We start from the raw sequence: 20,671 nt of genomic DNA, 5'->3' as shown, positions 1-20,671 counted from the left end.
TAAATATTACATGCGATAGGAAAAGGGGTGTGTTTTATGGTAATACGCAGTTTATTTATTTATTTAGAATTTTTATATACCGATATTCCTTTAAAGGATATAGATCACACCGGTTTATTGTAATTTATGCTAATACCTATGTGAAGCACTATCTTAGTGCTTCACATAGGTATTAGCACAAATTATGATAACTTTTTCACACTTTGTGATCAGTGCCAGAATTGTTGTATTTCCTACATACAACCAGTAGGGGGAACATGTTTAATAGTTTTAAGCTCCTGGAGAGCCAGCCTAGCTATCAGGGCCCTCTGGGGGGGGGTTTGAGAGAGAGAGAACCTAGCCATAATACCCTCACCCTAGATAGGTATTTATATCCCTATGGGAGGCCCACCTAGTAACTCGAGGTGAGGTTTAGGTATTAGTATAGGGGTTAGGGGCCACTTTGACATTCAAAGTGAGATGTATGAACAGAACAGTGCTCTCTTGTGAAGATTTGTTAACCTTCAGAGTGAGGAAACTGTTGCGCTCGGGGGTTGACCCTTGTCCTGGAGCAGTGGAGAACTGCTCCCTGGTAAGGTCCAGGAAGCACCTGCCCCCAGGGGGCACTGGAGGAGACAGAGGCTAGGATGAGCTTCACCACTGTAAGCCTGCGGTCCTCCCGGATGGCGCCCGTAGGGACCTGGGCCGCTTGAACTTAGGTGGGCCTCACAGGGTCTCCTGGAGAGGTCCGCGTGCCCACGGACAGCAAGGGAGCGAGGTCAAACTTGGAGCTGTGGTTCTGATGGAGCAAGGAAGACCAGAACAGCGTAGGTGATGACAAGGCAAGGAACAGAGCCAGAATCAGGAGACATGGTCAATGATAGTCGAGGTCAGAATCCGAGGATCAGTCCGAAGATTAGTCAACGAGGCAGGGGTCAGGTTCTGGAGGTCAGACAAGGTCACGAGGCAGGCAGTGGTCAGGATCCAGGCAGCAGACAGAGTGGTCAAGGAACAGGCTGAGGTCAGTAGGACACTGGAACAAGGCTGGAACAAGACTGGAACGCAGAGGCAAACTATCACACATGCAGGATCGACCCGATTGCCAAGGCAAGGAAGTGCAGGCAGGAACTTCCTTATATTAGGCATTCAATCAGGGCACGCCGAGGAGCTAGGACCCGCCCCTGGCCTTACAAGAGACTGGGCCGAGTGCGCGTGCACGTAGGGGTGTGGCTAACACCACTGGGGACGCTAAACTCCGGATTGAGGCCTGGTGCGCAGTGAAAGGCCCGGCGACCACTGCTGCGGGATGCTGAGACCTGGAGGAGCTCGCGGCTGCCGCTGGGGAGGCCAACCCATGATCTGCAGAGGAGTCAGCAAGGTGAGCAGGCCCGTGCGGGGGCTGGGCGTGGATGGGGCGCGTAACAGAAACTCACCCAAAGATGAGATTTGTGCAATGTTCTCTCAACTTAGCTTGGAGTCCATCAAACTAGGTTGAGAGAACATTGCACAAATCTCATCTTTGGGTGAATTTCCTCACTCCGAAGGTCATCAAATCTTCACAAGAGAGCACTGTTCTGTTCATACGTCTCACTTTGAATGTCACCCATACTCTTTGCATTAAATCTGTTAACATCTGACTATCTCACAACTGCCTGAAATTGAATACTTCCAAAACTGAAATCATGCATTTAACTACAATTCCAAATTCGTCTCATCGCCCTCTGAGTACATTAACAATTGATGGCCACTCTATTCCCATAACTCAAAAAGCTTGATATCTTGGTGTAACATTAGATGCGGAGCTATTAATGACTCATCATATATTTACAGTTGTCAAATTTTTATTTATTTTTTTTTTAATTTATTCTTTATTAATTTTTCCAAATTAAACATAAATAAGGATTTACATACCTTATCATAAGGAATAGCATACATATTGTATAATATATAACCATATATGTTATTATAAACATTTATTATCTCTAACATTATTCATTTATGCTATACCCTTATTATTACCATGAAATATTGAGAGACCATTGTAAGAAAACAGAGCATACATAACTTCGATAAATCCACATTTCTATTACAATATTTAGAAAGTGATAGGGTATACTTATTTGCCTACTGATTTCGCTTCAGAATTGGGTTGCAATTCTCTTGAAACCAAAATTTTTTCTAACTGATCTGGTTCAAAGAATATGTAACGTTCTTTGTCTATTGACATAACACATTTACAAGGAAATTTAATCAATATCTGCGCGCCCAAGGCACGAACTCTTGGGCACATATTCAAAAATTTTTTACGACGCAGTCAAATTTTTATTTTATAAGATTTCAGTTATTGAAATTTTTAAAACCTCTTCTCAATACAAATGACTTTCACTTAAATTTACAAGCATTAATTCTTATTGGCCAGATTATTGCAATGCTTTATATATGTATAGTCTTACCAGCAAATCAACCCATCCTCTGTAACTAGTTCTGACTGTAGCTGCTCATATTTTACTTAACTCTAACTGCCGAGCACATATAACTCCCATTCTTTGTTCTTTACATTGGTTACCTATATCTTTCCGTACTCAGTATAAAATTCTCACAATGATTCACAACTTACTTCATAATTTCTCTTCTATTTGGCTATGCATGATTTTACATTTTTACAAACCTGGAAGACTTCTCCATTCGGCAAATAAAAACCTTCTAGATATTCCTACCACCAAAATAGCCAGACTTGATCTTCCCAGAAAGCACATTCTCAATTACCTGTCCTATTCTCTGGAATGCACTACCTGACTCACTCTGCCTAACATCCAATATTAAAAAGTTCAAGAAAAATCTAAAACATTTCTCTTTTGAAAAGCTTTTGACAATGCAGGCTAACATATTTTTTCTTATGTTACCAACTGAATTGTTTTATACTTTGAGGCATTCTTATGGAACCAATTTATAAATGAAAATTTTATATTTATTGTTTTTTCTGATTATTTTCTTAATGTTTTAATTGGTTTTATAATGTAATGCTGTGAATATAACATTGTAAACCGCCCCGATCAATATTGTTTGAAGGATGTGGTATATAAAAACTTTAAAATAAATAAACATACTCTCATGTTGGCCAATTACTATTTTATAAACGGAAGTATGCAATTTTTATATTAAGTTTTTTGATTATACCTGCATAATTTTGGTGTGAACACCTTGACCCATTTCAACTCCACCATGTGTCACCAACACTGATCCATCTGTGTAGATATGCACCAGAGCTGAGGTCTACAAAAAGATACACAGGCTTGACAGTATTATATAGATATTATGACAAAAAATGATTGTCTAGCAAATGGGGTGATATACTGACCCTAAACTAACAAATGCGTCACCATAATCTTTCCTGAGATAAACTCAGAAAATGACCATTAAAAGGCTAAAGGAGACTTATTTTCAAAAGGTTTTCCCCCAGTACAAGGAGGAAGAGGGGAAAATGTTTCGTTTTTCGTTTCTTTTTTGGAGGGCTTTTTCCCCACGATTCTGCAATGTTTATTTTGTTTCATTAGTTTAAAAAAACAAAATAAACATTGAAAACCCCCAAAAATGGAAAAAATAGAAACGGCTTCCCAGAGCCTCCCGTGCCCCCCCCCCCCCCCCAGGGAGGCCAGGATCCTCCCCAGCTCTCACTTACCCTGTTCAGTGGTGGTGGGAATCCATAGATGAGGCCTAGGTCCTGGCCCAAGTTGGGGCATTGCGTGGCGCTTAGGGCAAAGTCACGGTAACCTACCGCAGCCTAAGCCTACACAAGGCTGAGGCTTCGGCATGGGTCTAGGCGTCGGGGGCCAGCTGGTATATGGGTGCATGAGATCAATTTTGAAAGTTACCATCTAAGTGAATTAGGCTCTGTAATGGTAATACCTAACAGTAAGCCCTTCTTAATGTTCAATCCGTGGCAGGAGCTGACTTTGTGCCCTGGCATTTTCTTTTAACAGTTACAATGAGAGCAGAAGGAGTTTGGTTTGGCCTCTTTTTCTGCAGAAATAATGTAAATAACTAGTTAGGTGGTGTTTCCACCTTGCTGTGCCATCTGCCTGGCATAGACTTCCTAGGTCTATGCATCATGCTACTTCTCTGGCCATATTCAAGTCTAGCCTAAAAGCTCACCTTTTTTAAGCTGTTTTTAAATCTTAAACACTTGTCTACAATAAATACATTTCCCACAGACTTTTTTTTGACATGTATGTTTGTCTTGTCTCGATTGTAAGTTCCATAGAGTAGGGTCAGTCTCTCCATACAGTGCTTCATATGTATAATGGTGTTTAAGTAGTAATGATAGTAGAAGTAGTAGTGTTTACACTGTTGTATCTATCTCTAACAGTATCCAGATCTAGATAAAGCTGTTTGATTGTAACAGGGGTTCACTCTAGACAGCAGGATAAATTATCCACACAAGTAGTATGATGTCATCCAACAGCACTAAGATAAAAGAAGCTCTCTCAGAGATAAGAAAAACCAAGAGGGCTTTTCTGAGCATGCATGAGTCTTCCTGCACAGTCATCTGCTGTGCAAGCCTCCCCAGTTCTAACAGCAAGCTAAACTTCAACATTTAAGAAGAGGAGAGAGGGAATGTATGGCTGATTTATCCTACTGTCTACTGAGAATCCCTGTTACAGGTAGGCAATTTAGCTTTCTCTGTGGTCAAGCAAGATAATATCAGTCACACAAGTAGGAATTCCCTAGTTTAGAGTTGCATGTTATTTCTGGCCATGGATAGAGGGAATAATTGAAGGAATTAAATGAATAATCTCTGAAGTATTGCCTAACTAAAGCCACTGTCCTAACAAGAAGGGTTCTTGAGATAGTAATGGATGCAAGACCATGTAGCTTTACAGATCTCTTCTATGGAGACAGATCAAAGATGTGCCAAAGACATTGCTGTTACCATAACCTGGTGGGCCTTTACTTTACTTTGGAGTTGTAGGCCTGCCTGATTGTAGCAATGTAATGCAATCAGAGATCCAGGCAGAAATAGCTTTTTGTTACTGAAAAAAAACAGATTTACCGGATTAAGAGAGAAATAGTTGTGAGGACTTTTGAAAAAGAAAAGTATAGCTTGTTTCTCCTTGTTTGTGTGGGACTTTGGGAAAAACGTAGGCAACAAAATGGGATTGTTTAATTGAAATTGAGCACTTTTGGTAAAAATAGATGAGTTTTAAAAAATTTGAGTACAAGAAAGGTGAGAAACTGAGATTGGAAACTTACAGAGAAGAACGACCAAAATGATAAAGGGGATAGAACAGCTCCCCTTTGAGGAAAGGCTGAAGAAGTTAGGGCTGTTCAGCTTGGAGAAGAGATGGCTGAGGGGGGATATGATAGAGGTCTTTAAGATCATGAGAGGTCTTGAACGAGTAGATGTGACTCGGTTATTTACACTTTCAAATAATAGAAGGACCTGGGGGCATTCCATGAAGTTAGCAAGTAGCACATTTAAGACTAATCGGAGAAAATTCTTTTTCACTCAACGCACAATAAAGCTCTGGAATTTGTTGCCAGAGGATGTGGTTAGTGCAGTTAGTATAGCTAAGTTCAAAAAAGGTTTGGATGGGTTCTTGGAGAAGAAGTCCATTAACAGCTATTAATCAAGTTTACTTAGGGTATAGCCACTGCTATTAATTGCATCAGTAGCATGGGATCTTCTTAGTGTTTGGGTAATTGCCAGGTTCTTGTGGCCTGGTTTGGCCTCTGTTGGATACAGGATGCTAGGCTTGATGGACCCTTGGTCTGACCCAGCATGGCAATTTCTTATGTTCTTAAGTGGTGAGCCATTGTTTGAGTTGATATACTTGGCATCATATCTGATACCCACTGAAATATGTATACAAAGTACTATAGCCTAATGGTTGATATTTTATTGAGCCATTGTTCTATATTTTTTGCTTCCATTTGAATTTGTATGGATTGGTGGTAGCCATAACAAAATCTGAGGGCACTAAGTCGAGCACAATTTTTGAAGAGGGCATTTGTTTTGTTTTTTTAGGAGACTCTCCTTGAAAAAGGAAAAAAAAGAGAAGTACAACAGAAAGTGGAAAAAATGAGAAAAATTCAACAATTGGCAGTGAATGCATTCACAGAAGAAAAGAACTGGGGAGGTTCATGGAGCAGGTAGCTGTGCAGGAAGACCTGTGCATACTCAAAAGCGTCTTCATGGTTTTTCTGGTCACTGACAGAACTTATTCCATCTTGTGAGGCTGATGCTATCCTGAATGGAGATCATCTATAATCTGGGGACGTCAGAGCAGCGAACTTTATTCAGAATATTAGGAATTTTGAAATACTAACCTGGCCACAATATTTTGGATATATTCCAATAGGATATTTCATTGGAATCATGGCAATTCCCTTCTTCTTCCAGTAATTCTGCTTGTTGAAATCTTCAATGGCTGTTCTCCTACTGTAGTAAGAAGACTTCTCCATGCATTCGTTCCAACATTTAGTCAAATTCTTTGCATCAAACTCCTGCTTATAATGGGTTTGACTAATATCTTTATGCATGTTAATCACTCTAACCTAAAACAGAATCAAGATAAAAATCAGAAATATTGAATAATAATAATAATAATAAGATAAAAATCAGAAATACTGAATAATCAAGACTTACATATGTTTGCCTTGAAAAAAGCAGACACAACTTTGGGCTGCAGTTTTCAACAGGCAATAATCAAAGCAAAACTATCTGTGTAAAACCCATGAATAAAAACTACCTACAGGGTTTGCTAAAATGTGGATAATTTGTTCTCCAAAATTCAGCAGTAGATAATCAATGTTTTATAGTGTTCTATTTATAATGTTTGATTTGAATAATGTAATAACGGGAAAATAAAAGCCCTGAAACTGGTGCTATGTTCATGTTACTATGGTGCCAGTCTCAGAGCTCACTGGCGCCATTTTCAAGAGCTGATGGTGTGATAGGAAGCGAGTGAGCATCCATTCTTCCCCTTTCACAGGAACCCCATGAACGAGGTAAGTAGGGGCTGTGGAGGTTTTCAAGTAGATGGTATGGAAAGGGATCAGAGAAACCTGTGGAGGCCCTGTTTCTGTTTGCTTTCTTCTGTTTGGAATTGTTTTTGTTTGTTTTTCAATCTTTACTTCAGTTCAGCAAATGAACCAAACCAAAATAAATATTAAATGAAACAAAACCCATAAACCTCCTCCCTAAAAAATGAAAAACAAACCGAAATTACATTTTGGGGGCTGCACATCTCTAATTAAGACCAGCTGGTAACTTGCATTATTATGTCAGTTTTAACATGGTTTAGTACATAAACCCCATAGTGAGTTGCATTGTAATAGCTCTCTTGTTCTGGTCACCTTCTCTGTTGGTAAGCCACATTTGGTGGCTACAGCTTCAACCCATGTTTCAGTAATTAGTGCTGCTTGGGGGAATCCATATCCTCGGAAGGCAGTGTTTGATGGTAAGTTTGTCTTGCAGGCTAGACCACGACATCGCAGGTTGGGAATCTTGTAAGCATTATCCATGTTTATTAAAGATACCTCCATTACCTTAGGTACAGAAAAACATTTCAAATTAAAATGGTTTCTTTTTCTTTAGAAAGTAAGGTAAATTGAATTTTCTAAGTTATTCTTGTTTGTGTAGTTGAGTATTAGTCACATTATTGTTTCATACAGAGATCCATATTTAAACACAATCCCGATAGCAAAGTTAGCAGGGTCTGTGTAGCCACATGTTGCACTCACCGCCAGCGGAACCCCCATGCCTGCTCCTTCCACTCGGCTATGCCTCTGGGCCCTGCCACGGCCTGCCTCTCCGAGTCTGCTCGCAACTGCTGACACTGGGGCCTCCTCGGCCTCCCGAGCGCATGAGACGCCGCTAACTTCCGGCCCCACCCGGGGTTCCCCCTAGGTGCATGCGTGCGTGCAATACGGCAATATGGCCATATGGCCGGCGCCATTTTTCAATACGGCAATACGATTCGAGTGCAAGAGGTCGTTCCCGGACCCCCGCTGGACTTTTGGCAAGTCTTGTGGGGGTCAGGAGGCCCCCCCCCAAGCTGGCCAAAAGTCCCTGGGGGTCCAGCGGGGGTCCGGGAGCGATCTCCTACGCTCGTGACATCAGGGGACAGGAACCAAAATGGCGCCGGCGCTACCTTTGCCCTGTCATATGACAGGGCAAAGGTAGCGCCGGCGCCATTTTGTCCAGTGGGGGGTCCCGGTGTGACCTTCCACTCTCAGGCCACGAGAGTGGAAGATCACACCGGGACCCCCCCACTGGACCCCAGGTAATTTAAGACATTTTGGGGGGGTTCGGGAGGGTGGGGGATTTATTTTAAAGGGTCGGGGTGGGTTTTAGGGTTGTTTTAGTGTGCCAGTTTTCCCGCCCTCCCCCGATTTACAATTTACACGATATTTAAAAAAACAAAACCGCGTCGATCCGATTCCCTCCCCCCCCCCCCAGCCAAAATCGATCGTTAAGACGATCGATCACACGATTCCCATCTCTACTGAATATCTCAGTTTCCTTAGGCGTCTCCTTTCAAAAGCCAGGTCCACCTGGTCGAAAAACATAGGACCCTGATGAAGTAAGTTTGGAAGATGGCTCAGCCGAAGAGGTCCGTCCACTGCGAGGTTGACCAGGTCTGCGAACCAGGGTCTTCGGGGCCACTCAGGGGCCACGAGGATTATCTGTCCTGGATGAATCTCTATGCGCCGGAGAATCTTGCCTATAAGGGGCCAAAGAGGAAACACAAAGCAACACGTCTTGTGGCCACGGGAGATCCAGAGCATCGACTTCTTCCATTCCATGTTTTCGCCTGCAGCTGAAGAAACGGGGTGCCTTGGCATTCAGCTGTGTTGCCATCAGGTCGAGACGGGGAACTCCCCATCGGCGGGATATGAAGAACATCGTCTGCCGGGACAGCTCCCATTCCCCGGGATCCAGGGTTTGGCAGCTGAGAAAGTCCCCCTGCATGTTGTCGACCCCCACAATGTAAGATGCCACTAGCAGGGCTAGATGCTTTTTGGCCCAGGCCATCCAGACATTGAGCTTCAAGAGCCACTGGTCTGCTCTTGGTGCCCCCTGGCAATTGATGTATGCCACCATCATCGTATTGTCCACTCCCCACTCGTCCTGGGGGAAAGGAACAATGGCCCCAAAAGATTGTAGCCTGTCGAGGGTCTCACATACGATTTGCCTCTTTGCCTGTGAGCCGCAGGGGGAAACCATGAAGAGGTCTCGGATAGGATAAGCAAATTCTAAAGCGTAGCAGAGTTCGATGATGCTTAGGACCCACCGGTCTGAGGTGATCTTGACCCATTCCTCGAGAAAAAGGGACAGCCGTCCTCCCATGGCAGGGATAGAGGAATGGGTTGGCTGGATCTCATTGTGGAGGCTTGGCGCCAAGGGCACCCTATCCGGAACCATCTCGGCCTGCTCAACGGTAATGAAACGAATGAGCCCAGGGCTGCGAGCGCCCCGCCGCTGGGAGACCCGCCGCGGCAGAAGTCCTGTTTTGGCAGAAACGTCTTTGTCCCTGAAAGCGAGCGCATGTCAGCAAGAAGCCCCGGGTGCTCTTAGGTCTATCCTCGGGAAGCTTATGGACCTTGTTGTCACCCAACGACTTTATCAGCTGCTCCAATTCTTCCCTAAACAGCAACTTACCCTTGAAAGGCAGCCGCCCAATTGTGCAACTACAGGAACCGTCATGCAGAGACCGCAGAGGCCATGGTTCTGGAGGATGTACGGAGCAAGTCGTATAAGCCATCTACCCCATAAGCCACTACCGCCTCCAGGTGCTCTGCTTGTGCCGCCTCCTGTGGAGGAAGATCCTGTGTGCTCAGCAACTGCTGCACCCACCTGAGGCTCGTATGGAGCAGATGGTGGCCCTGATGCCAAGGGCCGAGACCTCAAAAATTCTCTTCAGGAGGACCTCAAGTTTGCAGTCTTGAAGGTCTTTCAGCACCACTGCCCCTGCCACTGGGATAGTAGTTCGCTTTGTGACGGCCAAAACTGCGGCATCTACTTTAGGTACCTTCAGAAGTTCCACTACATCCTCCGGCAGAGGATATACCTTGTCCATGGCTCGACCCACTCTGAGACCCGCATCTGGAGCATCCCACTCCCGGGCCGTAAGCTGTTGAAGCAACTGATGAAGCGGAAAATTCCTGGCTGGGCCCCATAAGCCCGCCAGAACCGGATTGACCATGTCTTGGAGTGAATCTGCCTGGGGTAGAACCAGGCCAAGCTCCTCAAAAACATTTATTTATTTATTTATTTATTTAATTAAGTGTTTTTATTAGAGATGTGAATCGTGTGCCCGATCGTCTTAACAATCGAAATCGTCTGGCAGGAGAAGAAAATCGTGTTTGGCACGATTTTTTAGTTAAAAAATCGGTTTTTCCGCACTAACCCGATTAACGATTTTTTAACGATAATTCGTTAGAATTCCTATTGTATCGCGTTCTTTAACGATTTATGACGATTTTAAAATTATCAGATGATAATTTTAATCGTTGAAAAACGATTCACATCCCTAGTTTTTATGTACCGGGATACATTGGGAACATCATCTCGGTTAATACAGCAAGGAGCTTTACAGAGAACAGGTAACACAGTGTAACAACGGGATACTGCATATAGAGTAGATTAACTGTGAATGAGGAAGGAATTTAGAGGGGGAATTACGAGTCATATATACAGTATAGAATAGATTAACTAAGAATGAGAAAGGAATTTACAGAGGGGATTATGAGGCATATAAACGAGTCATATTTACAATGGCATTTCAGCCTGGCATATTTACAGAGGGGGAGGAGGGTATGGGGGGGGGGGGTTAGGTGTAACCTTGTTTAAAGAACCAGGTCTTGAGGTTCTATTTGAATCTTTTTGGGCAATGTTCTAGGCGAAGACTAGGGGGCATCTTGTTCCAGAGGGCAGGCCCGGCGATGGAAAGGGCACGTTCTTTGTTGGATTTAAGTTTGGACAGTTTAGGTTCTTTGAACCAGGGCATGTCATGGTTGTAGATAGCTTTGTGGATGATGGTTAGCGATTTGTAAATGATCTGGGAGTTGATTGGCAGCCAGTGTAGGTGCTTGAGGACAGAGGTGATGTGGTCGCCCCAGTGGGCATTGGTGAGGATATGTGCCGCCAAGTTTTGGAGCATCTGAAGGGGCCGGAGGGCATTTTTAGGGAGGCCTAGGAGGATGGCATTACAATAATCAAGTTTGGATAATATGGTGGCTTGGAGGACTGTGCAGAAATCATTAATGTGGAGCAGGGGTTTCAGGTTTTTTTTTTTAGCATGTGGAGCTTGAAGAAACCGTCTTTCAAGGTGTAATTGATGAATTTTTTTAGGTTGAGGTAGTTATCTAAGATGACAGCAAGGCTACGAACGTGTTGAGTAAAAGAGGTGTTGGGGAGGGGAGGATTGGGAGTGGGGTTAATGTTGTTGTGGAGGGGTGAGATGAAAAGGTGCTCCGTTTTGGAAGTGTTAAGGGCAAGGTAATTGCCGGTGAGCAGGGAGCTGATGGCTGAAAGGGCAGATTCCCATGTTTTCAAGGCCTTGGGTATGGTATCAGTTACAGGAATGAGGACCTGAACATCATCCACGTATATGAAGTGCGGAAGGCCGAGTCCAGATAGGAGCTGACAGAGAGGAAGGAGGTATATATTGAATAGAGTGGAGGAAAGTGAGGAGCCTTGGGGGATACCCTGCAACAGGTTGACAGGTTTTGATTCGCAGTGCCCACTTTTTACTCTGTATTGTCTGTTGGAAAGATATGATTGAAACCAACAGAGTGCGGGGCCAGATATTCCGATTTCTCTTAGATGCTCAGTTAGAATGTTGTGATTGACTGTATCAAATGCGGAGGAAATGTCCAGGAGGGCAAGGATATATGATTGGCCTTTATCAAGGGCCTTCAGGATGTGGTCAGAGAGGGAGATGAGGAGGGTTTCAGTGCTATGGTGTCGGCGAAAACCGTATTGAGATGGGAAGAGGATGTGGTGGTCATCTAGATAGGTTGTTAGCTGCCTATTGATGATTTTTTCTAGTATTTTAGAGATGAAGGGAAGGTTGGAGATTGGATGGTAGTTGGCTGGGTCCGCTGGATCGAGTGTGGTTTTTTTTTAGAATGGGTTTAATTATGGCTGGTTTGAGTAGGCTAGGTACAGTGTCAGATGAGATAGAGCTGTTAATGATGTTGGCAATAGGTTTGGAAATAGTATTGGAAATAGAGAGGAGGGTTTTGGTGGGGATGGTGTCTGTGGGATGAATTGCAGGGTTTATTTTCTTAAGAATGGATTCTACCTCGGTGTGTGTAGTGGTCTCAATGAGTTGAGTGTTGCGGAGGTGTTGCCTGACTGTGCTGTGGTGGGAGTATGTGAGGTAGTGGAAGGGTTTCTGTGTGAGGTGATAGTCAGTTTTGTGGAGGGGGAGTTGGTGCTTATGAGGGAGGGGGGAAGCGTGCCATAATGGTTTCAATTTTTTTGTGAAAATAAAGGGCGAGCTCTTCGCATTTGGATTTGTGGTCTGTGTCGGAGGTCGTTCCCGGACCCCCGCTGGACCCCCAGGGACTTTTGGCCAGCTTGGGGGGGCCTCCTGCACTCGAATCATGTTGCCGTACGGCCGGCGCCAATCTCCCACACGCGTGATGTCGGGAGCCAGGAACCAAAATGGCGCCGGTGCTACCTTTGCCCTGTCACATGATAAGAGCAAAGGGCCACTGGCGCCATTTCTCAACGCAGCCGTGGCCAGAGAGCGGGAGGAGATCGCGCCGGGAACCCCCACTGGACCCCAGGTAATTTAAAACATTTTGGGGGGGGGGTGGTTCGGGAGGGTGGGGGATTTGTTTTAAAGGGTCGGGGTGGGTTTTAGGGTTGTTTTGGTATGCCGGTTTTCCCGCCCCTTATTTAACGATACAATACAAATGCCCCTGACGATAAATCGGGGGCATTTGTATTGTATCGTGCACTCTAACGATTTTGGACGATTTTAAAATTATCTGACAATAAGTTTAATCGTTCAAAAACGATTCACATCCCTAGTCTCCATCTGCTGGACGGGAGGCAAAAGCCAGCTGTCTGGACTCATCTGGGTACATACAGGGAAAGGGCCTTCGGTGAGAAAGCAAATGTTGCTTACCTGTAACAGGAGATTTGTGCAATGTTCTCTCAACCTAGCTTGATGGACTCTATCTGGGTAACAACAAGCTATGTTAAGAGAACCTTGCACAAATCTCATCTTTGGGTGAGTTTCCTCACTCTGAAGGTCATCAAATCTTCACAAGAGAGCACTGTTCTGTTCGTATGTTTCACTTTGAATGTCAAAGTGGCCCCTAACCCCCTAAACTAATACCTAAACCTCACCTCGAGTTACTAGGTGGGCCTCCCATAGACATATAAATCTAGGGTGAGGGCATTATGGCTAGGCTCTCTCCCCCAGTGGTTGCATGTAGGAAGAAAAAGTTATCGCAATTTAGGGTAACATAGGTATTAGCGATAAACTGCCTTATTACCATGAAACATGCCCCTTTTTCTATCGCATGCGATATTTAGAGCATTTTGATAAATCCAGGCTTCAGATGCCTAGCATTGAAAATCAGAGCCAATTGCCTAACTTTCTTCCCTGACCTTCCTTTTTGGCCACTTAAATTTAGGGACCTTGTGAAACTAGGCCCCTAAATTTAGGAATTCAGCTCAGCTCAGTTTTCAAATGGGCCTATTTAGTAGGGATGTGCAGAGCAAAAGTTTATGTCCATATGTCCATATGTCCAAAGGGGGTCCCATTTGCGGTCAATATGGACATAAAAAAAATTAAATGAGTTGGGTATATGTCCATATGTGCAAAAAAAAAAAATTTAAACCCCCTCACCCTCCTTAATCCCCCCCCCCAGACTTACCACAACTCCCTGGTGATCGAGCGAGGAGTGAGGACGTCATTTCTGCAATCCTTGGCGAGAAGCATGTGACGTCGGCGGCACGTCGAGTGACGCCGGCGCCACGTGATTCCCGGTGAGTTCGCACCGGAAGGCTCGTTCGGCCCAAAAAGAACTTTTGGCCAGCTTGGGACGTCACGTGAAAGTTCTTTTTGGGCCGAACGAGCCTTCCGGCGCGAATTCGCCGGGAATCACGTGACGCCGCGTCGGAGTGACGCGGCGCCACGTGATTCCCGGCGAGTTCGCGCCGGAAGGCTCGTTCGTCCCAAAAGGAACTTTTGGCCAGCTTGGGGGGGTCAGGAGGTCCCCCCAAGCTGGCCAAAAGTTCTTTTTGGGCCGAACGAGCCTTCCGGCGCGAACTCGCCGGGAATCACGTGGCGCCGCGTCACTCGACGTGGCGCGACGTCACATGCTTCTCGCCAAGGATTGCAGAAATGGCATCCTCACTCCTCGCTCGATCACCAGGGAGTTGTGGTAAGTCTGGGGGGGGGGGATTAAGGAGGGTGAGGGGGTTTAAATTTTTATTTTGGCTCAACAATCGCGATTTCCAACATATCCAACATAGCTATGTTGGATATGTGGGAAATCCGATCGTATATGTCGAATCCTTTTTTTAAGTTAAAAAAAAATATGAGTAGCGTTTTACATATGCGGTCAATACGAATGCACATCCCTACTATTTAGTCACTTAACTCTGAAAGGAGTATATTTAGTAAGCTATGATACGGGTATAATAGGGTAATTTTCAAAGGAGTTAAGTATGTAAATGTAACATACAATCATAGCAATTTTCAAAAACCATTTTCACGAGTAAAGTGCACTTACTTAAGTAAATCCTTTGGACAATTCAATGGCATATACCTGATCACACCGGCAGCAGAAGAGGAACGTTCATGGTGTCACTGGTGGACCTGATTCTACCAATGGCAGAAGGATGAGGCCATAGCAGAGGAAGCCCATCAGGCAGTTCCTCCTCCCATGCTGGCACCATGAACTTCCCTCTTCTGCCACCGGTGTGATCGGGTCCAACGGCGGCACCACGGGCCTTTTCTTCTTCCGCCACAGGTGGGATCAGGTCCACTGGAGGCAGCACAGATCTTTCCCTGCTCCTAATGCCATCCAACCCTGTGTGCCGTCCTGTGCCCTTGCACGGTTTGCACACTTGGTGGCATCGGGCCTGTCCATGGGGTGAGAAAAGAATTTATGTGTATACTTTCAATTCTCAAAAGTATGTGTGTAAATGTACATGCAGAAAGTTGCACCTGCTTGGGAGCAGGTGTAACTTTCTGCTCATATGTGTACACAAGTACAAGCACAACACGGCAATTTTCAAAGCTGACATGAGCATAAATCTGCTTTGAAAATTCTGGCTAATGTCTGTGGATATTTCGTATCTGCAAACTTTAGCCATACGCAGGCTGCTGAAAATTGTCTTCCTTGAAGGTAATTGTAATATTAGTGCTTCCTTCAGAATTGGACTTTTAGAAACTTACCAAGACAGAGTCATCAAGACAATATCCTCCATTGTTGTAAAATGTGACATCGGCAGCCATAATCCTCCCATCATTCATGAATCCAACCTAAAACAATGTTAATAGCAATTTCACTGTTGCTGATTAAACATTTGATTTAAACATCTGAATTATCCTCTTCAGTACTATGTACACAATGACAAGCTATCTTCAGATGCTGAGGAGAAAGGAATGGATTGCCTTAGTTCAAATTATCTGAGCCACTTCTGACTCTGACCTGGCATGGCTCAGTACAGATCCAAGAACTATTAACCTGGCATGCAGTTTTCTGGGTCAAATGTGACTCAGCTCTGATTCCCATATTTGATCTGGCTTGGCAAGCTGGGAAAATACTGTATTAAATATGCATCTTTCCATCTTCAGCTACAAAGAAACATAAGTATTCAGTAAATATTGTTGCTTGTCATAAATGAGAGGATTTCAGAGTTCAAAAATTTCACAGTGTACTAAACATATAGAGGCCGATATCCAGCTGGACAAATGGCAGGATTTGAAAATCCCCACTGGCTGATTGTATCTGAGTTATCTGGCTGAGTAGTTAACTGGATAAAACATAGCTGTATAATTTTGAGGAATTCCGGGGGGGATTTTGAAGTGGAGTTAAGCCAGTTAAGTTATTTGGTTAAGTCCGATATTCAGAGTTAGATGGATAACTTAACTGGCTAACTCTAGCCGTGCCATAGAGCGGTCCTATAATTGGCTGGATAAAGTTACCTGGTTGTCCTTAAGATGGTCTGGTATATTCAGCAGTGCAGGCGCATCCCTGACTATCCCGAAAAAGTTAGCCAGATAAGTTGATCCACCTAAAAATGGACCCCATCCAGTTCCCCCCTTCTCAAGAGTGGAAAGGTGTACTTTATGGATTATATAACATTTCCAAAGATTTTCTTTACATTGTGTATAATTGTGTGTTTGTGTCTGTGTCTGTGCAATCCTCTGTTCTTTCTTCTCTCCCTTGTTTGATCCACTCTTCCCTTAGTGCCTCCACACCAAGCCTCAATAAATCCCCCTCTGTGACTCCCTCCCCCCGTAAACCTTTTGGGCCTTAGTCATTCCCAATGCAGTCTTAATTTTCCTGCCGAGCCTTAATATTCCCTAGGGGTGTGCATTCGTTTGCAACGTATTGGCAATCCGCAACGTATATGCCATATTCGTTGTATTCGTGGGGGTCACGAAACGTATGGCGAACCCCCATGAATACTATGTATCACTAACGAATAAACCCCCACCCTCCTGACCCTCCCCCCCCCCCCCCAAGACTTGCCAAAAGTCCCTGGTGGTCCAGCGGGGGTCCTGGAGCGATCTCCTGCACTCAGGCTGTCGGCTGCTGGTATTCAAAGTGGTGCGGATAGCCTTTGCCCTTACTATGTCACAGGGCCTACCGATGCCATTGGTTGGCCCCTGTCACATGGCAGGAGAAATGTACGGCTGGCGCCATTTTGTGCTCCTACCATGTGACAGGGGCCGACCAATGGCACTGGTAGCCCCTATGACAAAGTAAGAGCAAAGGCTATCGGTGCCATTTTGAATACTGCCAGCCAACGGCCCAATTGCAGGAGATCGCTCCAGGACCCCTGCTGGACCACCAGGGACTCCTGACCTCCCCAAGACTTGGCAAAAGTCCCTGGTGGACCAGCGGGGGTCCTGGAGCGATCTCCTGCAATTGGGCCGTCGGCTGCAGGTATTCAAAATGGCACCGATAGCCTTTGCTCTTACTTTGTCATAGGGGCTACCAGTGCCATTGGTCGGCCCCTGTCACATGGTAGGAGCACAAAATGGCGCCAGCCGTACATTTCTCCTGCCATGTGACAGGGGCCGACCAATGGCATCGGTAGCCCCTGTGACATAGTAAGGGCAAAGGCTATCCGCATCACTTTGAATACCAGCAGCCGACAGCCTGAGTGCAGGAGATCGCTCCAGGACCCCCGCTGGACCACCAGGGACTTTTGGCAAGTCTTGGGGGGGTCAGGAGGGTGGGGGGTTGTAGTAAATTAAATTTAAAGGGTTGGGATGGGATTTATTTTGGGAAACAAATACATATGTAACTAATAAAGAGATCGGGATCCCCCGAGAACAGATGCAATGGATTTGGGTCCCGATGAATATGAATACCGAATGGGACGAATCCGTCCCTGCTGCACATCCCTAATATTTCCCCCCCCCCCCCCCACTTGTCTCAATTTCCTTCCTTAGCAGCTCATTCCCTTCTCTCAGCCGAACGGGTTGAGAGCCTCCCCAGCTTCCCTCCTGCAGCCCCAGCAGACCTCCCCAGCCTTAGTTCCTCTGTTTGTGGGGGAAGAAGGTCCTTTCGGCAACTCAAAAACAAAAATGGGGTTTTGCACAGCTTGGCTGGCAATGTGGTTGCCTGGTTGCTTGGAAACTAGTTCAAAAGCTGATTAGTCAGCAAAAGATTTTCTGACGCCAGACTCATTTTATGGGAGCATGACAGATAACAACTGTGATTTTGTTTTATAGGTACAAAACAGATTATGAGCCCTCTGGGGACAGAGAAATAACTACAGTACCTGAATGTAATCCGCTTTGAAATGCTGAAAAGCGGAATATAAATAAATAAATAAATGAGTTTTGCTTCACAAGTTAGCATTGTCAATTTGATTTCATTGTTCTCAAAAGATGAACATTGGTACTTGCAATAGATAGCTATAAAACTACAAAATAATTCAGAGCTATTTAGGGATGTGAATCGTTTTTTGACGATTTAAAATATCGTCCGATATATTTTAAATCGTCAAAAATAGTTAGAGCCGCGATATAATAACAATTCCCCCGATTTATCGTCAAAAAATCGTAAATCGGGGGAAGGGGGAGGGGAAGGGGGAGGGCGGGAAAACCGGCACACTAAAACAACCCTAAAACCCACCCCGACCCTTTAAAATAAATCCCCCACCCTCCCGAAACCCCCAAAATGCCTTAAATTACCTGGGGTCCAGAGGAAGGGTCCCGGTGTGATCTTTTACTCTCGGACCTCCGGTGCGTTGTAGAAATGGCGCCGGCGCTACCTTTGCCTTGTCATATGACAGGTCAAAGATCGCACCGGCGCCATTTTGTTTTTTGTCCCCCGACGTCAGGAGCGTAGGAGATCGCTCCTGGACCCCCGCTGGACCCCCAGGGACTTTTGGCCAGCTTGGGGGGGCCTCCTGACCCCCACAAGACTTGCCAAAAGTCCAGCGGGGGTCCGGGAACGACTTCCTGCACGCAAATCGTTTTTCCGTATGGCCGGCGCCATTTTGCGCAAAATGGCGCCGGCCGTACGGCAACACGATTCGACTGCAGGAGATCGTTCCGGACCCCCGCCGGACTTTTGGCAAGTCTTGTGGGGGTCAGGAGGCCCCCCCAAGCTGGCCAAAAGTCCCTGGGGGTCCAGCGGGGGTCCGGGAGCGATCTCCTACGCTCCTGACATCGGGGGACAAAAAACAAAATGGCGCCGGTGCGACCTTTGACCTGTCATATGACAAGGCAAAGGTAGCGCCGGCGCCATTTCTACAACGCACCGGAGGTCCGAGAGTAAAAGATCACACCGGGACCCTTCCTCTGGACCCCAGGTAATTTAAGGCATTTTGGGGGGGTTTTAGGGTTGTTTTAGTGTGCCGGTTTCCCCGCCCTCCCCGCTGGACCCCAGGTAATTTAAAGCATTTTGGGGGGGGGTTCGGGAGGGTGGGGGTGGGTTTTAGGGATGTTTTAGTGTGCCAGTTCTCGATTTACACGATTTACACGATATTTAAAAAACCCAAACTGCGACAATCCGATTCCCTCCCCCTCCCAGCCGAAATCGATCGTTAAGACGATCGATCACACGATTCACATCTCTATCAACTATAGTGTACCTATATCAACCAGTGTACCTATAAAACAAAATCTTGCTCCGAATTGTGTTATCTAAAGTCACATCACTGTTAAGAGCCTGCTACAAAGCTCAAGATACCTGCGTGGGAAAATAGAGACAACTCATTTCCTCCAACACCTGCACCTCTGCGTTCAGAAATAATGCAAGCTGCCTCTAACTGTTACTTAAGGTAAACAGAACTGACCATTTACACAGCAAGGATCTGTAAGCCACTGTAGAAGCTCACAGGCTTTGCTAAATAAAGCAAGAGAGCGTCTACACTACAGCAAAGCCAGGGCTCCCACTCACAGCACTCAGCAGTGTGTTTCACTTACAATGAGCATGGCAACCATTTCTTTATGCAACCTGTCCAGCATACATTCATCTTTCCGACCTTTTTCCTTCCCACACTCACTTTATATTTGCCGAGGAATGGGTGTCTGCCTCCAGTTATGAGCATGTCGTCTCCGCGCTCCAGAACACAGCGAACCGCGCAACCAGTCCTGAGGAAAGAAGACTCCTGGGTTTTATCAAAGTTAACTCCTCAGGGCTCCCTGGCAACACCATATGTTGTCAAGTACCCTTATTGTATTTAACGTTTAGACCACAGCTCATTGTGAGCGCCCAGGAAAGACTGGTAAGAAAACTGACTAAATAAGAAAAAAAAATGCTGTCAAACAGCCAATTAGCATTCCACTCTCCAGTTTGGTTCTGGATCTTTAGAGCAGATATGGCGAACAGCACTCAAAAGACAGCAGTCACAGCCTCCAGGAGCTAGATGTTTCTCTTGTGGCAATAACTACTAGCTGGATTTATGGGCAACACTATGGGCCTGACTTACTAAGCTGTTTTCCCCACAGACACAAAATGAGAAAAAAAAAAAAAAGCCTTAGTAGAACCAGAAACCTTCTAAGCTGGAGGCAGTAACTCTACTAGTCAGCTAACAAGAAGCACTTTTATTTGTTAAGCTGTATAAGTTATTATACATCATCACCTGTAGTTATTATTTCCTACCTGCAGAGGGAGTCTGTCACAATTGGGTGTGCCACAAATGGTACACAGGCTCAACCCTTTACCACAGAACATTGCTACAGACAGAACTAATGCCGATTGCCGATTAGCATGCTGCTCCAAGCAAGGGTTGTTGTTTGTTCCTCCCTCCCATTGGCTGGTTGCTTGGCTCCCAATCCTACACTGGGGTAGGCTGATCCACTATTGGCCAACCTGAGGAACATGTGCGCATGTCCAGAATCTTCTTGGGGGGGGCCAGAGAAGGGAGCAGGCAGTGTGTTGCTCGCCCTGCTTTCCTCTATCTTCTTACCCTCTCGGTTTGGCGCCACAAGCAGGAGTGCATAACAGTGGCCCTGGTTACAATGTC

At 45.4% G+C, this 20,671-nt stretch overlaps 1 protein-coding gene across 5 annotated transcripts in view; it reads right to left on the bottom strand.

Moving 5' to 3' along the window:
- LOC115093864 (aldehyde oxidase-like) overlaps positions 1-20,671 on the bottom strand; it is a 241,379-nt gene that overhangs the window by 49,607 nt on the left and 171,101 nt on the right. For all 5 annotated transcript variants that reach the window (XR_003857428.1, XM_029606215.1, XM_029606213.1 and 2 more), the window contains exons 23-27: positions 19,709-19,796; positions 15,411-15,497; positions 7,336-7,527; positions 6,307-6,534; positions 3,157-3,252 (exon numbers count right to left, since the gene is read on the bottom strand). Coding sequence is in view for 4 of the 5 variants with exons in the window: in XM_029606215.1 (XP_029462075.1) it covers positions 3,157-3,252; positions 6,307-6,534; positions 7,336-7,527; positions 15,411-15,497; positions 19,709-19,796 (691 nt within the window). In the remaining variant the exon portion in view is untranslated. The remainder of the gene's footprint in view (positions 1-3,156; positions 3,253-6,306; positions 6,535-7,335; positions 7,528-15,410; positions 15,498-19,708; positions 19,797-20,671) is intronic.

Source organism: Rhinatrema bivittatum, chromosome 6 (assembly GCF_901001135.1).
Source record: "Rhinatrema bivittatum chromosome 6, aRhiBiv1.1, whole genome shotgun sequence".
NCBI classification, from domain to species: Eukaryota; Metazoa; Chordata; class Amphibia; order Gymnophiona; family Rhinatrematidae; genus Rhinatrema; species Rhinatrema bivittatum.
The sequence above is the reverse complement of the archived record's forward strand: the minus strand, read 5'-3'. Positions and strand labels throughout refer to the sequence as shown.